Raw genomic sequence first — 23,800 nt, 5'->3', positions numbered from 1 at the left:
GGGTCGGTGAGGAAACAGTTGCACAGTAACCTTAATCAAATGTTTATTCTTTTAGATGATTTTTGATATTGTGGTTTGAGTAATAAAGTCTAGAAATCTAAACTCTAGATCTGATCAAGTTCTTCCACTTGGCAGCCGTGTTAGTTATACATACATTCAGCCAGTAGAAGTCCCTATCTAAGTGAAATGGAAGAGAGTCATAACACTTGTATAAAGTTGCATTACCCTGACTGCATTAATGAAGGGTACTAACATGATGAACATCTCTGCTTTATCCCATCTCTGCAGGTTTTATTAACCCCTTATCACTCAAGTACAGGCCACCTGGATTTATTTAGTGAATTTGGATATAAAATTAAACATTAGAACTCTTATCTTTCAGGAATCATTTGAATTTTCTCTCTAGCCTGAAATGATTGAGGAGATCATTGCTTGCTAGACTTACTGTCATATTTTCCTGCAAAGTGAAGAAAGTATGGACAGTGCCAGTGTGATGGGGGAAGTTTGAAAGATTTCCAAAAGCCAGAATTTACGACACATCAAAAGAAATAAAAAAATGTCAGCAGAAACATTAAAAAAATGAAAGTAGAACATTTTTCACTTCTATTGCTAATTCCTGACCAAGGGGGTGAGATCTGAACCACTGCCAAATGTTTGGTGGTTTGTTTGGCTTCCAGCTGCTGAGCTTATTTTCAGAATGTTTTTAGACCTTTTTTGCTTTTGTAGTTTTACTTTTTGGCTTTTCCGAGGCTTGTGTTGCATATGCCAACTGTAAGTAAGCACAAATAGGCACTGGAGATCTTAAAGCTGCCTAAAATTGTACTTTAGTATTACACAGTGTGTAGTGACACAAAAGCAGAGGAGCAGTGGCCAACTGCAAATGATGATGTCGATTTATTCTGGTGTAGCAATTCGAAACACCACTGATATCACCATGATTGACAATGCAAACAGTTCGTCTGTGCAACCACAAACACTTTATCCTCTGGAACATCTGCAATATGTTGTATTACATTGCAGGTCTGCTGCATCATCCATAAATCAGCATAATATCTGAGAATATAACTGACTCGTGTTTGTGTCGGTGGGAGTTTGTGATGACCCTCGCATCTGGAAACCTCATCAGTGCCTGGTTTAATATTGAGAAGCTTCAGACTGAATAACTTCAGAATTGTGACACAGTTCAGAAATGAGTCACTAGGAAAGAATAAAAGCATATTGTGTTGTTGCATTTATATGTGTTATTACAGATTATCTACGGGCATCAATCATTAACATTCACGAGCAGATTTTAAAAGCATCTCCAGTTTATACCCTGATTTTCCTCCTCTCATCAGAATTCTCAGTTACTCTCATGTTACATCATTTAATAACTGGCAGTAAACACTTTATCTTGCTTGTTTTCCATCTGCCAGGATGCTGACAAAACATTTTGACAAGCACGTCGCTGTCAGAGATGCCGGCTGCCTGTTTATTGTAACATATGCCGTATTTTGTGGGGCTTTTCACCCTCTGCATTTATAGTTGTACTGCACTTACTGAACGTTTGCAAGATCTTAAAAGCAAGCATATTATACACCACTCATAAAAACTGTAGGGATTAGTATGAGAGAGCACACTAGATCTCTTATAATGACACAGTTGGAGGACATTTGAGCTATAACAGAGTTTCAATTTCAGTTACCTTTCTGATACACTATTCATTTATAAGTGAGAGACCATAGAGGGGAGACTCTTTTTGCCATGACTTATGCCAACAGAGAAAGGACGTTATCACATTTTGTTAAACTAATATCTACTAAATTTCCTTTTTAGTGCTGATGACTTCTTAGAAAAAATGCTTCAAACCTAAACTAAACTAAAATGATACAAGAAGCCCTAAAGTTTCTAAATGAGATAGAGATTCAGTAGGTAATTTCATTAAACATCTAAGCTAAAATAAAGTTTAAAAAATGTGTATGGATTTTAAGGATGATGCTAGGTGTTAAACCTATTAGTCCTGGGTGTAAGAAAAAGCTGCTAACCTCACACGCTGCCACTTTACAAAATGACAGAGCTTTTCTTAATGTGACACTGAGTGTCTAATGTTTAACACACCTTATAAATCTGAATCAGTGTCTCAGGCTCAGTTACAAGATTTTAGTTTAGGCAGCAGAAAGAATTGCTTTCTTCTGTTGGAGATGCTGATGAGGTAATTCAATGAGAGTGAGCACAGATCTGTGCCGACTGGCCGTGTCTGACTAACCTCATTCGCGATGGCAGCTCGCCGACCATGACAGGTCAGATCTGCTTATCTCTTACCTCAGGCTCAACAGCACTTACACACACATACACACACACTTGTAGTACAGTACATATCAGGACATTGCAGTGATTTATAGTTACTATAAATCACTGCAATGTCCTGAAATGTCCTAAAATGATAAGCTTAGCCTTACCCAGAGAACCATTTGAAGAGGAATCTCAATAAAACCTACCATTCATTTATCAGAATTTTTCTCTTCTTTGCACTGTGTTTCTGTCCATATCTGTTCAGTGTAATTTTACATTTAAACATGTCAAGTCTGCCTGAGTTAACCTTGATGGATTCTTAACTTTTTAAAAAACACATTTTAAAATGAGCATGTAGATAAATCTGGTGGAAAACATTTTTCTTTTTGATGGAACTCAAAACATTGACATGTATTTATTTAGTTAATCTAAGATTATCAAAAAAAGCTAAAATGACTGCAGTTATAATATTCCCAGACAATATCTCCCAAATCCTAAGATATTACTTGAGTGCAAAGCTTTAGGAGGATATAAGATGTTTAACCTAATCTGTAACTCTAAAACCTAGTCTGAAATAAACAGTTAACATCATGAGGACTGCGTGTTTGTCCCTTTCGTGCGAGCTCAGTCCCAATAATATGACTATGTGAGAAGATTTCTGTCCCAACAATGTCACGAGGACAAAGTCCGCACACAAACCACGGCACAGTAACTTAGGGCTGTGCTGCAGGACTTGTACAATAAATGTAGGTTAATGCACACTTTACAACACATCCTCTCCTTTGGCCTTAACACAGCAGGCACAGTGTGTGTGTGTGTGTGTGTGTGTGTGTGTGTGCAAGCATGTGTGAGAGAAAAATCTATTTTTGGTATCAGGGCGAGTGCTGATGCCAGACTTCTGAGGAAAGTGGGGACATCCTATAGTAGAACAATGAGCATTGTTACCATGGTTACAAGTGTATGTTCATTCATTAAGACATGCTATAAATTAGACAGAGATTTTATGCCCATAGAAGAGTCTTATCTGTGTACACCAGCATGCATCCATTTGCATGATTCTTCTGTAGCAGAGAGTGTTCACACACAAAACTGTACAGTACATCCCATGATGATCCTTAATAGAGTTATTATCCCCAACAAACCTAGTTTCCACCCATTTTACAACAATTACGCCCTCGGCAATCTACCTACCCTTTGCATTTATTAATATGGAATATGCCCTGATCAATAATTGATAACAGGGGCCGTTCTTTGCACTGCACCATTTTTTATTGGCTCTGTACTCTTTCCTCAGAAGCTAACCCCCATGAGGAAAACTCAGGGTGATAAAACAAAGCCAGCAGCACTGGCTGTAGCCACTGATCCCTGATGTGGTTCATCAGAGACCTCTGGGGAGGACTCCATTTCTCTGGGGAGTGTGGTGCTGTGGTTGGGTGGCAAACAGAGAGGTTTCATGATGGACTGAAAGCAGAAGTGGATAAAGAAAAGTGTGAAGTGGAAGATAACCTTGAGCCTTTCACTGACATATACATCATGTATTCTATGTTTAGAAAGAACAGGCAGACTCTGTGAAAAGGTTGTGAATATGTAATAGGAGCTGACTGACTGGGATGAATCAGGCTGTTCTAGACCACATTTACTGAACCTTGAATATTTATGTTTTGAACATAGATGATTAAAAGCCCTCATCTAGCAGTTTAAACAGTAGTTTCTGCTCTGCACAGAGCACATCTGCTGCGCTGCGCTTGCTCAGCAGCTATTGCACATCTGCGACACATCTGTATAACAGCCCTCACTCAACCACTTTGGTCTAAATTACTGTAAATGCATTAGGTGCATAATTAACTTCTGTTGAACCACAGTGAACAGTGACTGGTGCATGAACATGTAAACATCGAGTGCAGTTATATGTTGTTTACTGTCTGTGCTGGCAGCAAACAACAGCTTTAGGCTTCCCTCGGTACAATAACATATTTAAATGACACTCAGCTGAAACTCATCTCACCATTTTGCATTGTCAGATGTCAGTGTCAGAACTTGAGCAAGCCATCAGTACGCATGAACACATCTAATATGTTCAGTTTTCCGTAAATGTTGAAAGCATTGTTAGTTTCAATAATACATTTTGTTTAATTTTTCAGCAGCACAAATACAATTCTTACATACCATAAGTAACTAAACAAACATAAAGCTGCTTACATCTTTAGTAATTGTCTTTCCTCACATTTAGATGTTTTTTTTGTCCAGGCTAAAGCTTACCGTGCCTTTGACATTTAGTGTTTGGCTCATGCTTGAAGTGTTGATGTATAGCAGCAGCTGTGTAGCTGTTTACTGCAGAGTATTAGCCTTTAAATGGCTGTGTAGTAGAGCAGGAGAGGATTGGGAGGCTGGGTGATAGTGGGTGAGAGCAAGAAAAGAGATTGGTTTTGACCTCCACCAGATGTGAGCTACTAATACTGCAACACAGCTGGGTGACGAGACTAAGGGAAGGGTAGATTTATTGTTCAGCTGTAGCAGAGGTCTTTACACCACCAAACTGTGTGTCAAGGGTTAATGGAAATTGCTTGGCAATGCAGTTATTCAAATTAAAATGTGGATTTGCAAATAAGAACTTTTAGGTTGCTGTTTAATACTGTATTGGTTTATGTGGTAGCAACAGTAAATGAATGTAGTTGTAACTGCCGCTCATGTCTACATATATCTACATACATATTCTATATCTTTGTTGCCACCAATTGCATGTGTGTTGTACAGTTTCCTAAATGTTTTGCAAGCTTTAAATGGTAGATTGCACGTACCACTTGTGGACACTCTCGCTTTTATTATTTTTACTGGTAGCATGCTGAAGCATGACGGACACCGGTTGGAACCTGCACCTTACAAGACTCCTAAATGCCTGCTGGTCAACGTCACATGTACCCAATGATTGGAAAAAAGGCATCATCATCAAACTTCCAAAGAAAGGCGATTTGGGTGACTGTAACAACTGGCAGGGCATCATGCTGCTGTCGGTACCTGGGAAAGTGCTTTGCCTCGTTCTTTTGAATCGGCTACAACGTGCAGCGGACGAATGATTGCGAGAAGAGCAGGTTGGCTTTCAGAGTGGCCGGTCGTGTGTCGAGCAAATCTTCACCCTCCGCATGATCGTTGAACAAACATTGGAATACCAAAGGAAGATTTCTATTAATTTCATTGACTTCAAGAAGGCTTTTGACAGCGTCCACCGGCCGACTCTATAGGCTATCCTACGCCACTATGGAGTCCCTCAGCAGTTTGCAGATGCCTTTCGTGGTCTCCAACTCCCGCTGCTGCGTCCGGATGGATGACGGCTGCATGGATTTCTTTGAGATCAATACTGCTATCCCCTTTCCTCTTCCTGTTGGTAACTGACTTCATTATGCGACAATCAGTTGACCAAGCTGGCATTGGTGTCCGCTGGCATGAAGCACGTAATCTCACCGACTTGGACTTCGCGGATGACATCGCCCTGCTGGGCTCGACTCAGGAAGACCTCCAAGAGTTGAGCCCTGCAGAGGGAGGCGACGAAAGTCGGATTAAGAATCAGCGACCAAGGTACTCCGAGTTGGCTACGCATGTGTCCGCATTCCTGTCATGATCAACCAACAACGTGCTGAAGAGGTGGAGAATTTCATATATCTTGGCAGCATCATCTCAATGACGTGATCTGTGACTGAGATGTCGATGTCAGAGTAGGGAAGGCGGCCGGTGTCCTCCGACGTCTCCAACCAATTTGGAACTCGACCTCCCTGAATGTTAGGGTCAAGATCAAACTATTGAACTCTATCGTCATTCCAACTGCACTATACGCTAGTGAAGCCTGGCGTTCAACAAATGCAATTACTCAACGCCTGAACATGCTTCAACAACGCGGCCTGTAGCGAATCCTGAGAATTTCCTCCCGGGACCGAATAATGAACAAAGAGGTCTTACGAAGAGCAGGCACAGAAACTTGCAGAAACTTGCTTCCACTTTGCGGGCCATATTTTACGTCTACCCCCTTATCGCCCGGCCAAGATCGCCATTACATGGCTCCCATGCACTGGCAAGCAAAAGCAAGGCCGACCAAAGATCACATGGCGTTGAACGTTTATGGATGATCTGAGAACCGTCGACATTGCCTGGGACGAAGCTCAAGCAGTTGCCACTGACTGACATCGCTGGAGATCGTTAGCTGCCCGATGTGCCGCTTGTTGTAGGAGGAACTAAGTGCTAAATAAGTACTGGTAACATTTGGATGAGAGGGTGGAGTTAGAGGAGCTCTGTTGCAAACAGACAGCCTTTGTGAACAGCTGTTAATATGTTTCAATGTGCAGGAATGCATATGCTTTAAGATAGTTGTATTTAAAAATACAAAATCACGCAGACAGAGTCAAAAGGTACAGTTAGAGACTCAAATAAGTGCAGGTGATGCTGAACAGCAGCTGCACTCACCAACTGTCACTCAAAGTGGCCATGCTACTATGCTAATGAATAAAAAGTGTTTACAGTGTTTTTAAAGGTGGAAATTAGCATCAGAGCAAAACTGCTTTGTGTAGAAGGCTGTAAAGATGTTTATTTCTGCTAACATGGGAGTCTACAGGGATTCACTTGCTTTTTGGCCCCAAATGGCCACTAGAGGTTTTTTGTCACGTCCTATTTAAACTCATTTTTCAGCAAACATTAACAGTTCCTTCCAACAGTATGTTAGAGGAATGCGAAACAGATTAGTGCTCAAAAGAGGATTGTAAAATAAAAGAAACCAACATTTCTTACTAACTGATAGGCGTAGAAAAGCGTTCTATACGTCATGTGTCCAGGTATTTCCTTTTGGACTGTTTGTTCACACACACACAAAAAAGGGCACAACTGGAGCCTGAAGGCAAACAAAATAAAGAGAACTGAGTGTGACAGGAAAATAGCTCCACAGTGAGAAGGGAAAACAAAAAAAGGCAGTTGAGAAGAAAATGGGTAGATCAAGTGTGGTGGTGTGGAAAATCCTGAAGAGAAGAAATGCACTACTGATGGACTTCAAAATAAACGGGTCACAGGAACAGAGAAAGCAACTTCAGCTGATGACAGAAAATACAAAACAAGAGTCAGTGGCGTCAAAATAAAAGCGACAAAATCCACGGTGGCAGAAGTCTTTGGCGGTAAGATGCAGTCTTCTCACGAGCAGCAGTGGCAGAAACATCAAAACTCACTCTACTGTTAAAGTGCTTCTCCTTCCACTCGTCACAGCCTGTAGTTGATTGAAAGACCAATTAATGTGGAACAGCAGAGTTTTTAGCTTGGTGCAGCCATGTAATCTACATCCTACATCCCTCTAAAGTTTTCTGCTACCCCTGTGCTTGCTTTAATCCAACTACCTGAAAGTCCAGTGCTCTAAACTGAATTTTACTCTCATAAAAGTGCAATAATGTGGGTGGTTTGTGTGTCAGACAAATATAAAACTACAGAAAAATATTTTTACTCATCCATGTGGTGTAAATGAGTGACACCCGGCACAGAGCAGTGTGTGTGAGCTGTGATGTTCAGAGTGGAGGCGGCTGCTTCTTCTGTAATATATCAGGAACTGGCTCTTGGTTGCAGACAATCTCACCCCGCAGTCTGCCTCCTCCGCTTCACATGGTATCTGTGCAACTTTTTCCTTTCTTTATGCAAGGGATCTCCAAAGACCAGGGCAGTGCATTGACCAGTCCCGATGTTTAATTCAAGATGCAGTGATGCTGTGTTTCTACATGAAAAGAGAAAGCTGGAGACCTCTTTCACTAAATTTTGAGCATAAGATAGCAAAGCTTTTAGTGAAGAGGAGGCGATTTGATTTGTCAGCATGAATTCAGCTGCAGCATGCATAAATGTGTGGTGTTGATCCACTCAAGGATATACTTTTTATGGGCATGAAAACTGTCTAAAGTTTAAAAATGTGGCCCAATATTAGAACCTCTACTGAAGGATTTATGATCATGTGGAAGTGAAAACAGAAATTGAGGAGGTTATAAAGGCTTATAAATGCAAATGAGAAGAAATAAAATGGGAGGTGGGGAAATAAAAGGGGAGGTTCAGGCCCTCCTCTCTCTCTGCTCAATGTCCCATGGGTGTCATTTTGGCAAGGTCATCCCCGTAATCAAGCATTCCCCCGGCTGACAGCCAAATGCATAAGAGCTGCCTATTGTTCTCCTGTGTATTCTCTCAACACCGCAGTCTCTATAGCATTAACAAAATTTAAAAGCATTAAAGAAACAAGCACCACAAACATAATGTCTAATTCAATTCTGGGATTTTTATTTTATTTTGCATTGGTAGAGATTCAACTAAAGAATGAGGATAAAAACAATCAACACCAGTCTTGTAAACCAGCTTGTGATTATCTCTGTATGTATCTTTACATTCAAGCCACTGGGGCAAACTGACCTGACTTAACTTCACCAGAGTTTGGATAAATGAAAAACTCTCAAACTTCTTCTGCATTTATCGGCTGTCTCCGCACGTCTGCTCGTGAAACTTTCACCTGAGGTCTTTGCAGCTGTGACCAAAGTGTAGATGAGTTTCACTTAGAAAAATCGATCTGGTCACATCTGATAGAATAAATCTTTGCAGACAGAATAAATCATGCAGTTTCACTTAAAGTTTTAACCGTTAATCACCTGTGCAATTTTGGTCAAAAGTTACTGTATTTTATAATATTGTCTGTCAAGTTTTTATACCCCTGGATCTGTGTGATTTCAAAGACAGAGAATTTGCTTATATTTCCAAATATGTTGGTGAGCCATTCAAAAGAGATTTCTCTTTAAGGCTGAGCTGCACCGAGGGACTGCACCCACGTCCAGCTTGGATCTGTGAGTCATGCAAAGCTACTATACGCCAGGTATAGCTGGATACGAGGAGAACAAGCCTGTGATACATGATTTATATAAACATATGTGAATGTGAATACTTTGCAAAAGCAAAGTACAAGATTGTCCAGTCACATTTGAGCAGACAGGAAAAGAGGACGTGCTGAAATGCAGTCTCAGAACTAATGGGTATTGCTTTCAAAATTATACACATATATATCTACATTTGTAAACAAAGCCTGGCAGCTGAAACGGGAAGTCTTGACCCAGATATCTTGTTTACACAGAAAAACTTGGCTCATGTGTCCCCACATTGGTTGTAGTGGAGCATATCTACACTCACAGATCCAGGGTTGGATTTTTTTCCCTGTAACATTCAAATATTTTTCCAGTTTTTCACACGTTCTGCAGTTACAGGCTGCTTCTTAAGCAGTTCTTCTCCATTTAACATGCCTCTTCTCCTGCATCCTGAGCTGAAACCTCTCTGTAAACCAACACAGCTGCACCACCATGAATGTCACTGGTTTCTCTGAATGTCACGGACCGAATGAATGGTCCTGCATTGCTCCTATAATAAGATAATGAGATAATAGCACTTGTCTCTGAGAGCAGAGCTGAGGGGTGCTGACAGCGAGAAAAAGAAAAATGACATTTCCATTTGGAGGACTCATAAAGGATGAAAAAGGTCAAGAGGAGGAGAACAAAAGAAACAAAAGAGAGAAGAAATTGGATTTCTGGATGTAGAGTCCTTCTCTGAAGGTGTGTTGATCCTTGCTGAGATAAAATCTAATCCTCATCTCTTATTTTTCATTTCCAAAATGAGTTTCTATATTTCTTTTTTGTTCCAAATCTCTTCCCTGAGTCACTAAGTCCTTTTCCTGCAGGGCAAACTTGTCACATTCCAACTCTGTTACACACAGTTTTACTGGAGTCTACTGTTGGTTGATGCATCATGACTGTAGCCAAATTTAGACCAGTGCACTGTGATGACAGAATATTCAGCCTCGGTGGGAAGAGGCGCCTCATAAATATCAGGAAATTGGTTTGTGGGTCTAAGAAAAACACTTGTGTCCAGCTGAATTCCTGATAATTTAATAAAACAATAGCTTAGTTAAGTTTAGCAGTTACAAAATTTCTATGTGATATGTTAAACAATAGAAAAAGAAAATCTGTCATTATAAGAGCAAAGAGCAACAACAGAGAGTTGAGAATATAGACAAACAAAACATAGCAGACAGGTTCACTACAATATGTGCTTGTTTACTGTAAAGAAAAAACTACTAAACAAAGTTTATATGACATGAAATCTAATGAAGGAATAAAGAAGTAAAGGTGGCTTCACTGTTTCACATATTTCCAATGTCCGCATAACACATCGAATATCTGACTGATGCTTTGAGAGGTCAATATGACTGGAAGAGCTCAGTGTAAATGAGCTTCACTTACAATTTACACCCAGGGTTTGTCTGTCAAGGTCTTTTGATAGAGGCCTCAAGCAAGTACTTCTTTTTTCATGAATGAATGCAACAATATGAATTCATTTCTACAGGAACAGTTTTCCATTATCATCACATGTAAAGGCCTTCTCTCCTGAAATGTCATTTATACATTATTCATTAGATCTCTCTGACCTTTGACCACCAATGTACAGAAGGGTATTAATTGTGTTCTTTATTTAGATCTGCTGAAATCTGAACATTTTTCCTATTTGAATTTCTTGAGTTTACAGTACATATCTGCATATCACAACTAGTCTGGAATACAGATCCTAGTTGAGTAATCACATTAGAAACCCAAAAGCAGCAAAGAAACGTTTTGTATCCAGTAACTAAAGTGGTCATATGTTTACAGATTATGTATTTCCGAGTCTGTCCTTTGTGCATGCAATTTTTTCTGATTCATAGTTGGATTTTTTTGTGACAGCACTCTGTAGAGACAGTAGGAAAGAAATAATACGCTGATGCTATGCAGGATGGATTGATGGATGGCTGGGAGGAGGTGTAAATTTGTTTTGTGTGTGTTATATGTGTAGTTGTATATAATTAAGAGTCTCTGTTTCTAGTTGATTCATTCTGCCCCGCAGTCTGCTTGTTTTTGATTGATTACTATTGATATATTCAAGTCATTTTAAAGACAAAGGAAAATGTTCCTTTTAGTCTGAGCATCCTCAGCATTTTGGCCAGTTTTACTGCAAACCTGTGTTTGCAGCTAGAACAATGATTTCTTTATTTATTTTCACTTGTGGCAGTTGTCTGTTTCTGTTTCTGTCTCAGTTCTTTGTTGTTTTTCATGCTGCATTTTTGGCCACATCTTTTCTGGAATACTAACAGAGAAATCTGTGCCCGGCCTGGTACCGTTCCTTCTTTGTGTCTTTCTTCCTTACTGACAAAGCAGGGCGGGATACATTCCAGCTCCACATAATTCTTTTAACCCACTAATTTTGGGGATAAGAAAATGAAATGATGAATAAAAAGATATCCACATGTACGGAAAATGGCCGTATCAGCAGAATGTTGACCTGATCAGAAGTGCTGAAGTCAAAGTGAATGAAGAACCAGATGGGACGAATAAGAGGAGGGGATGTGCCAGGACAGCACTCATATGGCACATCCGTCATCCCCTTGTTAGCATCTTGGCATGCAAACACACACACACACACATCTACAAACACGCACACACAAGCATTTAGGCCAGACAGCTTGCTGGGCCAGATGGCCTCTTGGTGAGGAGCAACGAGGAGCTTCACAAGAGCATTGGGGTGATTTGTGAACCATAACCTCCACACGTCCCTCCTCCTGACTCCAAGCAGCACGCACACAGCAGAGGGGTGGACGGTGAAAAAGAATTGTATAATTTTACATTACCCATACTCCTACATGATCATTGATTGTGAGATCATGTGGAACTACTGCATAAATTAACCTAAACATGTTTTTATTGATGTGAGAAAATCTAAGTGTAGGCACCCAACACCGTAGTCTTACACGTGAACAGTCATAGTAAATAAAAACATCCAAAAAGAGAAATCAGTGGTTGGGTTCAAGGAAGGAAGGAAGCCAAAGAGTTTACACAAGTCATATAAATTGAAAGCTGCTGGTTCACCGTATAAACTTAACCGTAGCACTTAAATAATATAGTAATGATGGTAGTAAAGACTTTTCTGTCATATCTGCAGCTGTACTTGAGCTAATCGATTTATTTAAACACAGGCGAATTTTCAGGTAAGCAGTTTCTTTGCATGTAATCAGCATACATCATGAGTTAGCAAATACAGCTGTCATTTATGACTGAAAGTAACAAAAATGGCAGTCTACCCCCTTCATATTGCCTTCTTGCTCTCTCACGCGTGTGTGTGTGTGTGTGTGTCCATTCATGAGACTACCATCCAGAAAAGGAGTAAGCAGGTGGGACACGTGGCTGCAGCCACAGCAGAGAAGATTCATCACAGCTTGGCGTGCGTGTGTCTGTGTGTGTTTAACAGTGTGTATTTCCTTTGTCCTGCTTTTTCTTAGTTATAAACAACTGATACACATACAAATACTGAACTGGTTCCTGAGTGGTTCCTGGTATATTCCTCAGATTGTATAAATATTTTCTGTCTTTTTTTTTCAGCTAATATCCTGATGTGGCAGTTAAACAACTGGACTGGGTTAAGCAGTCATAGTATCATTAAATAAAAGATGCACTCTTGGAATCCCAAAAAATGAAATTGAGAGCATTTTATAAGTTTATAAAAATGTGAGAATCATCAGAGAAAATATCTGAAAGTGTATTTTTATTTGTTCCAATTGAGTTTTTATTTTTAAAACCCTAAGCTAGCCGTAAGCTAAATAATCATATACATATACTGTCAGCATAGTTACTGTGCAAAAAAATTAGGCAAGGAGCTAAAACAGGACCTGAGAGATGAATCTGAGTGTTCAGTTGATCCATCGACTGATAGATGAATCTGAATTTGAAATTGTTGGTTAAAATCGTAAGGAGAGAGGTACAGCAGTGAATGTCTACATGCATCAGTAAAAAAGTCACATTTCTTTTGAGGCATCTTAATCATTCTAAATCTTCCTTCTCTGTTTGTCTCTGCAGTGTCAGATTTCCCAGGCGCTGAACGGCGTCTCTGACAAAGCTAAAGATGCCAAGGAGTTTCTGGTTCAACTCAAAAACATGCTTCAGCAGATACAGGTAACAACACACCTTTACATTTAATTTTACATAAAATATGCTGTTAGTAATCCAGTCTGTAAATTTAGGTACAAGTATAGATCAAAGGTTTGTCACGATGGCTTAATAGCATGATAGTCACATCAGTGATGGGCAGTTTTCTTCACAAAAAGACACAAAAACCTACCAGCTTCCTTCTAGTATCAACTTCCTAGTACAACGCTGAATGTTTTTTTCATTCAGTAACCGACCTTAAGTACTCACAGTGACCAACTGATTGCCCAGAGGTTGAGAGAAGAAATGGCCAGACTTCTTCGAGCTTTGAACAGTAACTCAAATTACTTGTTACAACCAAACTATGCAAAAAGGGATCTCTGAATGCACAACATATGAATCTATACTAGCCTGTATCAATGGTTTGTGTTGCTGCTGGTGATCTAATGGTGTGGGAAATATTTTTGCAGCATACTTTGGACCCCTAATTACCCCTTTAAACACCATAGCTTACCCTGAATATTGTTATTGAGCATGTAAGTACCCTTCTGATGGCTGCTTCCAGCAGAATAACGTGGCACGTCACAAAGCTCACATCATCTCAACCCGTCTTTTGATAAACTGATGCACACCGACCGATCGGTTGCCATGCATTGCCAATCCATCTACATTTATCAGTTATTGCAAATCTTTACCAATCGATCCGAGAATGATTGCAGTCAGTTGAACTGAAATTGTCTCCGACTAGTGCAAATACTTTGTAATCAAAAGTTTCCACACTCAACCTCTGGGCAACCAGATGATGAGGATGAGAGAATGAGAGCAATGGCCACTGCAACTACTTGCACTCATTTGCTGAATGTGGAAAAAAATCAATGCAATCACTGGGAAACCACCGATTTTTCTTAGTTGCAAAGAGTTTGCCAGCTTTCTTTTACTCTAGTATGACTGGGCCATAACTTTAGCAACTGTATCCCACAATGCAATGCAACGGCAAAACAAAAAGGAAGGATCTGTTCACATCTAAATATCAGTGGTAGGCAAATTTTTACTTTTGGGGGTTACAAAAACAAGATCATTTGAGAAATAGGAATAAATCAATGTTTTGTTTTGTTTTTTCAAGTTTTGTATGGAAGTAAGAACAGAAAAATCCCAGAACTGTCAGCTATTACCCTTCCTCTGAGGAATGAAACTGTTTCCAGCAGAAAAATAAGATATTCTATTTCTCCAAGAACGTTATGTTTGGCAGGTGATGTTTTGTGGCCAATGAAGGACTGATCTGTGTCATGAGCAAATGCATAAATAGGGTAAAGTAGTGCTGCAACAGCTGCATGTGTGTGATTAGGCATACACAATGTCTGACTTTGGCACTGGAAACATCTGGGTATTAGCTCATTTTGTTGTGTTTGCATAAAATGAATCTCTGAGAGATTTAACGACTCCATAAAGATAGCCTGGATGAATTTAAGAATAGAATAGCGTTTGTTAGTGCAGAATTTGGGGATTTCATCATAAGTGGCAAATAATGTCATTAAAAAACAAATAACAAAACCTCCGGATAATAAATCTCTGCAAGCAAACTGAACAAAGACTTTGACTAGGAATGGGAGACACAAAATGGGACCTTAAGGAAGTAGGAATTATTTACTAGTAAGTTAGTAAGACTTATCTTTATTAGCAAGTCAGCACTACAGAGTATGTTGGATGGGTGGATGTCTGTGGAGAGCAAAAGAAACCGAAATGCATGCTAGTGCAGTTTCATGCAGAGGGTATCCTCCCCTGAGAGTGTCAGAGAGTGGCTGTCAGGAACGAAGGAGCTTTTGTAGCTGAGCGCAGCAGGTTCAGGTGCTTCTCGTGCAGCTCATCGCCCTCTGATCAGGACTCGCGTGACAAAGCACAGCCGAGATCTCTGGATGGTGAAGGGGTCGTCACAGCAAATGACTAGATTAAAAAGCATGTGCTGGACTTGTTAAGCCACCATTAATGATGAAATAGACACTCACTGACCACTTTGTTAGACATACCTGATGAACTGCTCATTAATGCAAATATATAGCCAGCTAATCACATGACAGGAACTCATCTTAAACTGATGAGGTTGAAACTGAGCATCAGAATGAGGAAGACTGGGGATGTAAGTGACTCTGAAGTGGCTTCAGGGTGCTTGTGCTTACGTAATGATGTAGAGGATATTTTCATGGATACTTTGAGCCCCTTAGTGCCTTAGTTTAAAGCTACCTTCTAAATGCACCTCATTTTGAATTATTTTTACTTTCTGAGTGCAGTGATAGATTATGTATTTAGTTATTCAGGAAATTTACTGAAACCTGCTGTTTCTAGAGGCAAACATGTTCAAACTGCCTATTAAAAAGCTATTTCAGGGCTTCCATGCTTTGTTTAGATGTTTCTCCATAAGCATGATGAGACAGAAGTCTGGCTGTATCAGACTGCACCACAACTGATATCCACGTCTGATCATTTCTGCACATGTAGATATTGTTTGCAAAATTTACTCTACATTACCACTGTTGTTTTAGGACTGCATTGATCATGCTTTGGGGAACTCCCTGGTAATGTACAGTAAGCTCACAGAGCAACATTTGGACTCGACACTCAGCAGCAAAGAAGCAAATCCATAGAATCAATAAACCAAAAACAAAACATACCATCCAAATGTGTGCATTTGTGTGAGCATTCCCTCTAGACAGCATTACCATGCAGCTGATCTCTCCAGCAGCGTCTACCAGTCATGCACACAAAGCACACACACGTTTTTACACACTGTCTGCACTGATATGACCTACAGCACCACGAGTGGGCATTAAGAGTCTTATTACAAAATGAAGAGGATTTAGCTTTAAAAAAAAGCAGTCTTTACTTTTATCTTTACTCTGCTCTGTCTGAGACAAGGAAAAAAAGAGCTAGATGGGCAAAGAGAAAGTAGAATGTAGGATTGAGGATTGAGGAGAAATATCTCCAGTGCTCCTCGGGCTCTAAACAGTGACTGAGCAGAGGAACCTTGACTGGAAATCACTACTGAACCCTTATCTCATTATCAAGTTGGCTTTGTAGGGAGATAAAACTGCCCCCTGGATCATTGCCTCATTCACAACCTGTTTTTATATCTACTGGAAGGAAAAGCTAAATGACACAGCATCTTAATTATCAACATCTTAAATGCTACAAAACATCTCAAATTATATGCTGACAAGTTTCCAGTCTGTTGGAAATGAACACTCAACATATCCAAGTTTAATATTTTGAAATTCATTTATCTGTATTGAGTTATTGTGAGTTTCTCCTCTGGGCTTTTTTCGGTTTTAATTTAAGTTTTTTTCTCTGGTGTCTTCATTTTTGACTTCCTGTTTTTCTGACTGCCTTGACTGTTTTCGCACGTGTCTTCGTCCTCTCCCTGTTTTTAAATAGTCTCAGTCTTATCTTTGTCACGCTGTAATGTTTCTTATCCTCTGTGTGCTGCAAGTTCCCCTCCTTTGTGTTTAACCTCTGGCGTCTCGTGTTCACCTAATTTGATTTCTTTGGAGTTATAGCTGAGTAATTATGAATTTGGGTCCTAAATTACAGTTGTACACATGTTTGATTTTCCAATTAGCAATGTTTGAGTGATGTTGACATGCAATTGTTTTAACTGTTACACAAATAGGGATTTGCATAATAAGTTCAAAACAGCCACGAGCCTATGTGTGCTGTATTTATAATGCTTTTGATTTAGTCCCTGCTGTATTTGCAGATTTTCTCGTGCTCGCCCTGCCTTCTGTGTCCTTCTGATATGAAGATAAACTAACGCTAACCTAACACAACCATCATGCACTGAGCGTTTCCTCTCCACTCCCACCCTTTTGCAATTTGATCATCTGAAGAACGTTTTTGAATTTCAAGCGTAATGCAATGAAGCCTTTTCAGCTGCAGATGTCTGCTTATACACTATCATTGCATTCTGTTTGCTGGCCCAAAGACAAAGCTGCTAACTGTCAGGGAATATTAGTAAATCGAAACACAAAACCACAATTATAAGTGACAGGACGGCATTTTCATGTGTTGCATCTTGAGGGAAAAATGGTGGCGAGTATGGTTGTGCAAATGGATGGTAAATGCGATGAAAGGCTTGCTTTTGTGTGCGGTGTATTGAAATAATTAATGCTGTATTTATTTGTGGTTTTGCAGCTGAAGCAAAAATAGAACATAATGTGGTGGGCTAAATGAATGGGTAACAAACAGTGTGCTGCTAATTGAAGAAAAACAAGCCAAGTGATCTATTTTCGTCTCAGTGCTTTGCTTTTGTGATCCAAACCCATAACGATGCTCACTTCAGAACACTTTAATGTAGATTTATTTTGGCAGGGAAGCCAAACATGGTGGTTTCATGAGTTAATATTACTTGTTCACTTTCTTTAATCAATTCATAACGACTGTGCTGCTTCTGTTGCTTTCGTCTTTCTTCTTCAGGAGAACGGTGTGGAGTTTGAAGCTTGCCTCGTGGCTCAGTGTGACTCTCTGATCGAGGCGCTGACCAGACAGAAAGCCAAACTGCTCACGAAAGTTACCAAGGAGAAGGAGTACAAACTAAAGGTAAGCTTGGTTGATGATCGCTGTTCCTTCCACTTCTCAGTAAAGTCGACTGCTGATTTAAATCAGCAGATTTAACCCTAACCCCTAACCCTAAAACAGCTGGTGTGGGGAGGATATGAGAAATCATAATCTAATCCAAAGAGATTTTTATTTAACATGTTCAAAAAGCCACAATATGTATGCTAAAAACAGGGTTTTAATCATTAAAATCTAGATGTCTGCTTGTTTAATAATTTCTCTTTGTGCTTTATCAGTTTTCTTCAAGCAAATCTGCAACAGTGAATCACACTGCGCCTCTCGTTTCCTCTTCCAGTCCTTTTTGTCCATATCTAGATATCACCAGCCCCACCGTTATGAGTAGATTAGCTGATGTGAACCCGCCACTGTTGATCTAACTTTAGCTTAAAATCACATGCTCACAAAGATCCTCATCAATAGCGAGACGTTGATTAGAAAAGTATATTTTCAGGAATTTAAGAACCAGAAAGAAATTGCTGTCTCAGCTCGCTACCAGAATAAATTCTCTCTAGCAGCTTAGTCTTTTTTTTTCATGATTTGCTTCTGTAAATCCACCCTGAGTTTATGTATCACATGGATGCCTGCCCAGCCTCAACGTGCCCGCCGACCGACTGACCGTCTGGCTGGCTGCTGGTTGGGGAGGGGTGAGGAAGAGGAGGAGAAGGAGTGGAGGGTATTTGGATGGAAGCCCCAAGGACAGCTGTTGTCATTATCTGGAGGCTGGGGATCGAGATTTAGCCAGAGGGCAAAGAGCCGCAGGCTGCAAGGAAGCTGGAATAAGAGAAGAATAGCTGGTTGTAGACGGTTGATAAAGCAATGTTAAAATCTTTACTACAATAAATGCTGATTAACTGATACAGCAGTTTAACTAGAGGCTCCTCTTCATGGTGAGAAGAGTACTGACTTTACAGTTGGATAGATAAGCATCTGCGGCACTGCCTCTTCTTAAAATTACATTAATTTAACTGATTTAAAACAAAACATACTTTTAAGGAAATTTACGCCAAACGAATAATGTTTTTTACTAACAGAGTGAAAAATATATCTTTAATATCTCTGTAAAGTTCCACAGTGTTCCATTTAATGTTTTTCCACCAAAATATTGAATCGTGAAGCTTGATACTCACTACAGCATTACACTGGTTTTATGGCTGTGCTTAGGCACTCAAAGCCAGAATATAACATAATTACAAAAGACCGATGCAGCCATTATGGTGCCTTGATTCATTATTGCTTTTACATTTTGGCTGTTTGGAGCCAGATCTGGTCATAGTTGGATGTGAGGTTGGAGTACTAAGTTAATAATTCAGAATCAGCTAATGTAATGCAAGTATTGCAAAGACACAGATACTTTCTGATACAGGCTAAGTACTTTCAACCTGACCAAAGTACTTTTTGGATGGCCTGTGAGTATGACTGGTACTCATACAACCTCACAGAAAGCCACATTCAGTTTGAGACTGCATGTGTATATATATTGCAGCTTCGTATCAGTCTCACAGCTTCCACCCACATGCCCAAAAAGTAGCAGCTCACATTTCACAACACCATTGTGTGAACTCGGAGTCATTTAGGTATTAAAGCATGTCAAATATTAAAGTGTCATTTTGCACGTTATTTGTAGGTTTTCACATTACACCCACTTCTCAGATACAAGCAGTGCATACATACATCTACTGTTGCGTTGAACACAGACTGTGTTTTTATTTATTTGTCAGCAGGAAAATATAGAATATTATACTATGTATAACTGCAGTTTAAGTACCAGCACAAGCAATAGGCTGTTGAAATTCTTCTCTGAACTCACCATTTGGCCTCTTGTTTTTCCTTATCCAAAAGCACTTACAGCCTTTATTTATTTTTTGCTGATGTTACTATGACTATAAAAAAAATGTACAATTAGAATGTCAAAATGTATATTTTGGAAATATTTGTGTTTCCAGATCTTGGGATATTACATGTTGTAAACATAACATTTTCTCTTCCTGCTTTTCTTATTTTCATTTCTAAATAGATCGTGTTGTGACGAAAACATGAGGGCCAAAATCTCGAAGCTGCGGATTAGTTTAGTTGCAAAACTGAGTTGAATGCAAGGAAAAGGGTGATAGTGAAAGATTGAGAATAAACATGTGAGTTGAGTGTAGAGTTGAGAGGATCACACAAATCTCATTGTGATTATTGTGTAAGAGGGGTTTAGAAGGCAGAGAATAAAAATTTGACCAGGAAACAAAGAAACCCCACAAAATACTCAAACAGTAACTAAGCTTTTTTTTTTTTTACAGGATAAAGAGACCTGTTTGATATTCCATCATCAAATAAAAACCTGTAAAGGAATATAGACTAGATGTTCTCACACTCAAATACTCGAGGGCTATAATGTTATAGTTGTTACAGTCAGAAGCCTTTAAAAAAAAATCAAACCTGCCATTTTTGTGCTGCTGATTAATATCTTCAAGTCTGACCATTATTGTAAGAGGCTAAGTGCTGTCTTTGTTTGCTGCTAAATGAGAAGGTACCTTAAGAATTTTATGTTAAATAACACATTTAATCAAAATTAAAAGCAAGATTCTATTAAAAAGCTTCAACGCAAGTAGAAACAAAAAGCCCAATAGCAAGCATGACTAGCATTTCATTTCTTGTATACAGCCAAGAAGGTTTTATGAGTATTTTAGTGCTTTTTTATGCTCTACATTATGAGTTTCAATTTATACTTGACATTTAGTCTAAAGTGTACTGAAAATAGATGTCAATAAAAATATTTTTGCTCTAACCTGAAATGAAATGTGATTCAGTGTCTGCTGAAGAGGCTGTGAGATGTACCTCCAGTGAGGTGCATTCAATTACCGTGTTTCAATATCTGAACCCTTAAATTCCTTTCAGATTCATGAGGAACATACGGGAAAAGCCCATCAGCCGGGGCTGCAGGAGCATGTGGGAGGGAGTTGACGGCAAGTCTCAGCGGGACAGAAAGCAATTGAAATAAATCGGAGATTTACTCAAGCGTCACGCCTCGTACTTCATGTTGTTTGCACGGAGGATAAAAGCGACGGTTCGGCAACGTGATTTGAAAAACAAATTATCTCTTGGGAAATAATTTGAGTATGTGCATATTTTAAATTGCACCTTTAGTAGACTTGTACAGTATGAGTGCAAATAAGAGAAAAACAAAGAAAAAAGGGAGTGACATGACATCAAATACAAATATATGGATATTTCATGTGAGATAAGAAAACTTACTAAACGGATAAAATGCAAGAAAATATTTAGAAATTTCCTAAATTGTCATGGTCTTCGTATTTCAACTCAAATCACAGATGACAGGTGAATAATTAACTGATCTCATAAACCATCAAATAAAAGAAGACTAATTACCACAACTGCACCTAATTAACTCTCTGATCCATTTAGACGGCCATTGTTTAACGCTAGAATTAATTATTTTGGATGCAGACAAGTTTCAAAATATTTTCTGTCTAATCTCTTGCTTAAACTTTAAAACCTGACGTGTGTGTGTGTTACACGTGGAGTATAATGATATCAGTAGTACTATGAGCTGAGGATTAAAGATTGCTCGTGAGTTAAAAGTGGTGCAGCTTGATTGCAAGAAAACAAAAGGTTAATAAAGCGATGACAGGTTGCAGACTTTCAATTAGCCCCAAAACGGCTGACTGTGACACACGTCCAAATCTCATTTCCCCTGGCTCGGGGTTCAGCCAGCAGACGGCATGTGTCTGGTGTCTGTGTGAAAGAGAGACTGAATGAAAAACAGAAAAGTGCGTTTGTCTGGTTGCGGCTGATAATGTTTCTGTGAAATTTATGAGAGATCAACAGATCGATTCCAGTTGTGGCATTATGGTGTCACGCTGTCAGACAGTCTTTAATTAATCCCTGACTGTTTTGCATGCCAGCCACTAACTCGTCTTTTGTGTCAGCCAGTTCCAACTGCCCATGTTCTGCTCCCTAATTACACTCCCAGTGCACATATAACAACCTGCTGCCAAGCTCAAAAATCAGTGTGATCCTGAGCTGGCAGTTCTGAACTTTTTTAGCGTGGTGCCACTTTTCTTCATTCATTACCTCCCATTCTTACTGAACTGTATTATTACTGAACTAATGTTAAGCGTCATTGTCGTTAACCGCCGAGAAAAGGTTGACCAGCGTGAAAAAGTGGACTCCATGGACACCATTTACAGCTTTTGATTGTATCACAGATTAAATTGTTGTTTAAGTCCACCTCTTTGTATTACTGAGCATTTGAGAGAATTTCACAAGTTCACTCTGAAATTAGCAATAATATTGCTGAACACAACGTAGTTGTAATTCAGTAAAAGGACTAGATGTTACAATGCCTGATAATGCATGGCTTTAAATGGAGAAAATCTTGAGGAATGGCTGTTATGAGGAAAGGCAGCCCAAAAACTTTACCAGCGGCACACATCGTTATGCCTCAACTTTCGGTCTTTGTCCCAAGCTAATCTGCCTTTTCCCCCCCTTGGTTAGGTTTAGAGATTAGAGATCTGATCTAGATTATCATATTAAAATTTGGGACACATCGTCAGTAGTGGACCTTGGATTCATCGGGTGTTTCGGCCATTATCACGAGACACCCTCATCCAAGAAGGCCCTGCCAGGGCCCCAGAGTGTCTCACTGGTTTCTGTTAAATTGTTATTTCTCTTCTTCTTTCTTCTGTTTTCTACAGTTTATTTTCTTCTATCTATTCACTGCAACTGAGAAATAATACTTACCTCTTTAACATTTATGGAGCCTAACTTCTTCAAAGGGATAGAAACGGTGATAGAGAGAAGTAAGACAAAAGGGACAAAATAGACAAAGGAGAAAGTTGTGTCTCCATGTATATCTCCCCTGAGTAAGGCTAGTCCTACAACCAACCAAGATGCGCTTGAGTGTGGCTGGGACACATATAATGATATAATACCATATTGATGCTAAAGTTGTTAAAGTGAACCCAACAATCGACATCAAGGAATGGCCAGACTGCCAGGGGGCCTAAATAACTTGGCACACCTGAGAAAAGCAGGGAAAAAAATTCCAAATAAGGTAACAAGAAAAAACAAACTGACACTAAACAAAATGAGGCACAAATTGAGACAGTCTTGTAGAAACCCCTCATCTTTTAACAAGAAAATGGGTAATGGGGCACAAGTGAACTCAATCAGGCAATAAGGTTGGAAAGAGAACAAAGGTAGGAAGTTAAAAACAATGATGAGGAAATAACTTTTTAAAGCAAGAGGATATAACTGAAAGAGAATAAACTCATGCAGGCAATGGAAGACACTAACAGGGGGCAAAGGAAGGCTCGGGGAAAAGGTCATACATCAGAGTCTTTCAGAGTCTTTCACTTGTACAAAATGATTGAAACTGATCAAATTAAACATAGTGAAAATATTTCAGATGCTCATCTCAGAATAATTGCTTTTAACAACTCATCTGCATCTGTTTTGTCCAGGTGGTACGTGACCAGATCACACACTGCACTATGAAGCTACGGCAGACCACCGGCATGATGGAGTACTGTCTAGAAGTCCTCAAAGAGAATGATCCAAGTGGTTTCCTCCAGGTATTTTACACACCTCATGTTTGTGCGTGTGAGACGAGTATGAAGATGAGTATGAAGATGAGTAACAGGGGATGTTACAAAGACAAAAAGAACACAAAAAACAACAATTTCAGTTAATCATTATCTAAAAACTATTAAACATCTAAAACAACCAAACATCAGCACAAAAACAGCGTGTGGCAGAGTACATTCTTTCTTATGCTGAGGCCAGGGGAATTATGTTACTTAAATAAGTAAAGCACAAGACAAAAACAGTACGAGGTCTTACTCAAGATTAAAAATCAACCCAAATCAAATCTCTTTCTGAGATATTTGGAACCAAAAAATGTAAATGAAGGTAGGAAGGAAGCGTGACAC

The 23,800-nt window shown here is 39.4% G+C and overlaps 1 protein-coding gene across 2 annotated transcripts in view; it reads left to right on the top strand.

Annotated features, from left to right (window-relative positions):
- trim67 (tripartite motif containing 67) overlaps positions 1-23,800 on the top strand; it is a 54,530-nt gene that overhangs the window by 9,607 nt on the left and 21,123 nt on the right. For both annotated transcript variants that reach the window (XM_084952095.1, XM_084952094.1), the window contains exons 2-4: positions 13,191-13,286; positions 17,724-17,846; positions 23,333-23,443. In XM_084952095.1, the coding sequence (XP_084808221.1) occupies positions 13,191-13,286; positions 17,724-17,846; positions 23,333-23,443 (330 nt within the window). The remainder of the gene's footprint in view (positions 1-13,190; positions 13,287-17,723; positions 17,847-23,332; positions 23,444-23,800) is intronic.

This window comes from Perissodus microlepis, chromosome 15 (genome assembly GCF_051167445.1).
Source record: "Perissodus microlepis isolate ML-2025 ecotype Zambia chromosome 15, ASM5116744v1, whole genome shotgun sequence".
Taxonomy (NCBI): Eukaryota; Metazoa; Chordata; class Actinopteri; order Cichliformes; family Cichlidae; genus Perissodus; species Perissodus microlepis.
Note: the sequence above shows the minus strand (reverse complement) of the source record. Positions and strands in the feature narration are given on the sequence as shown.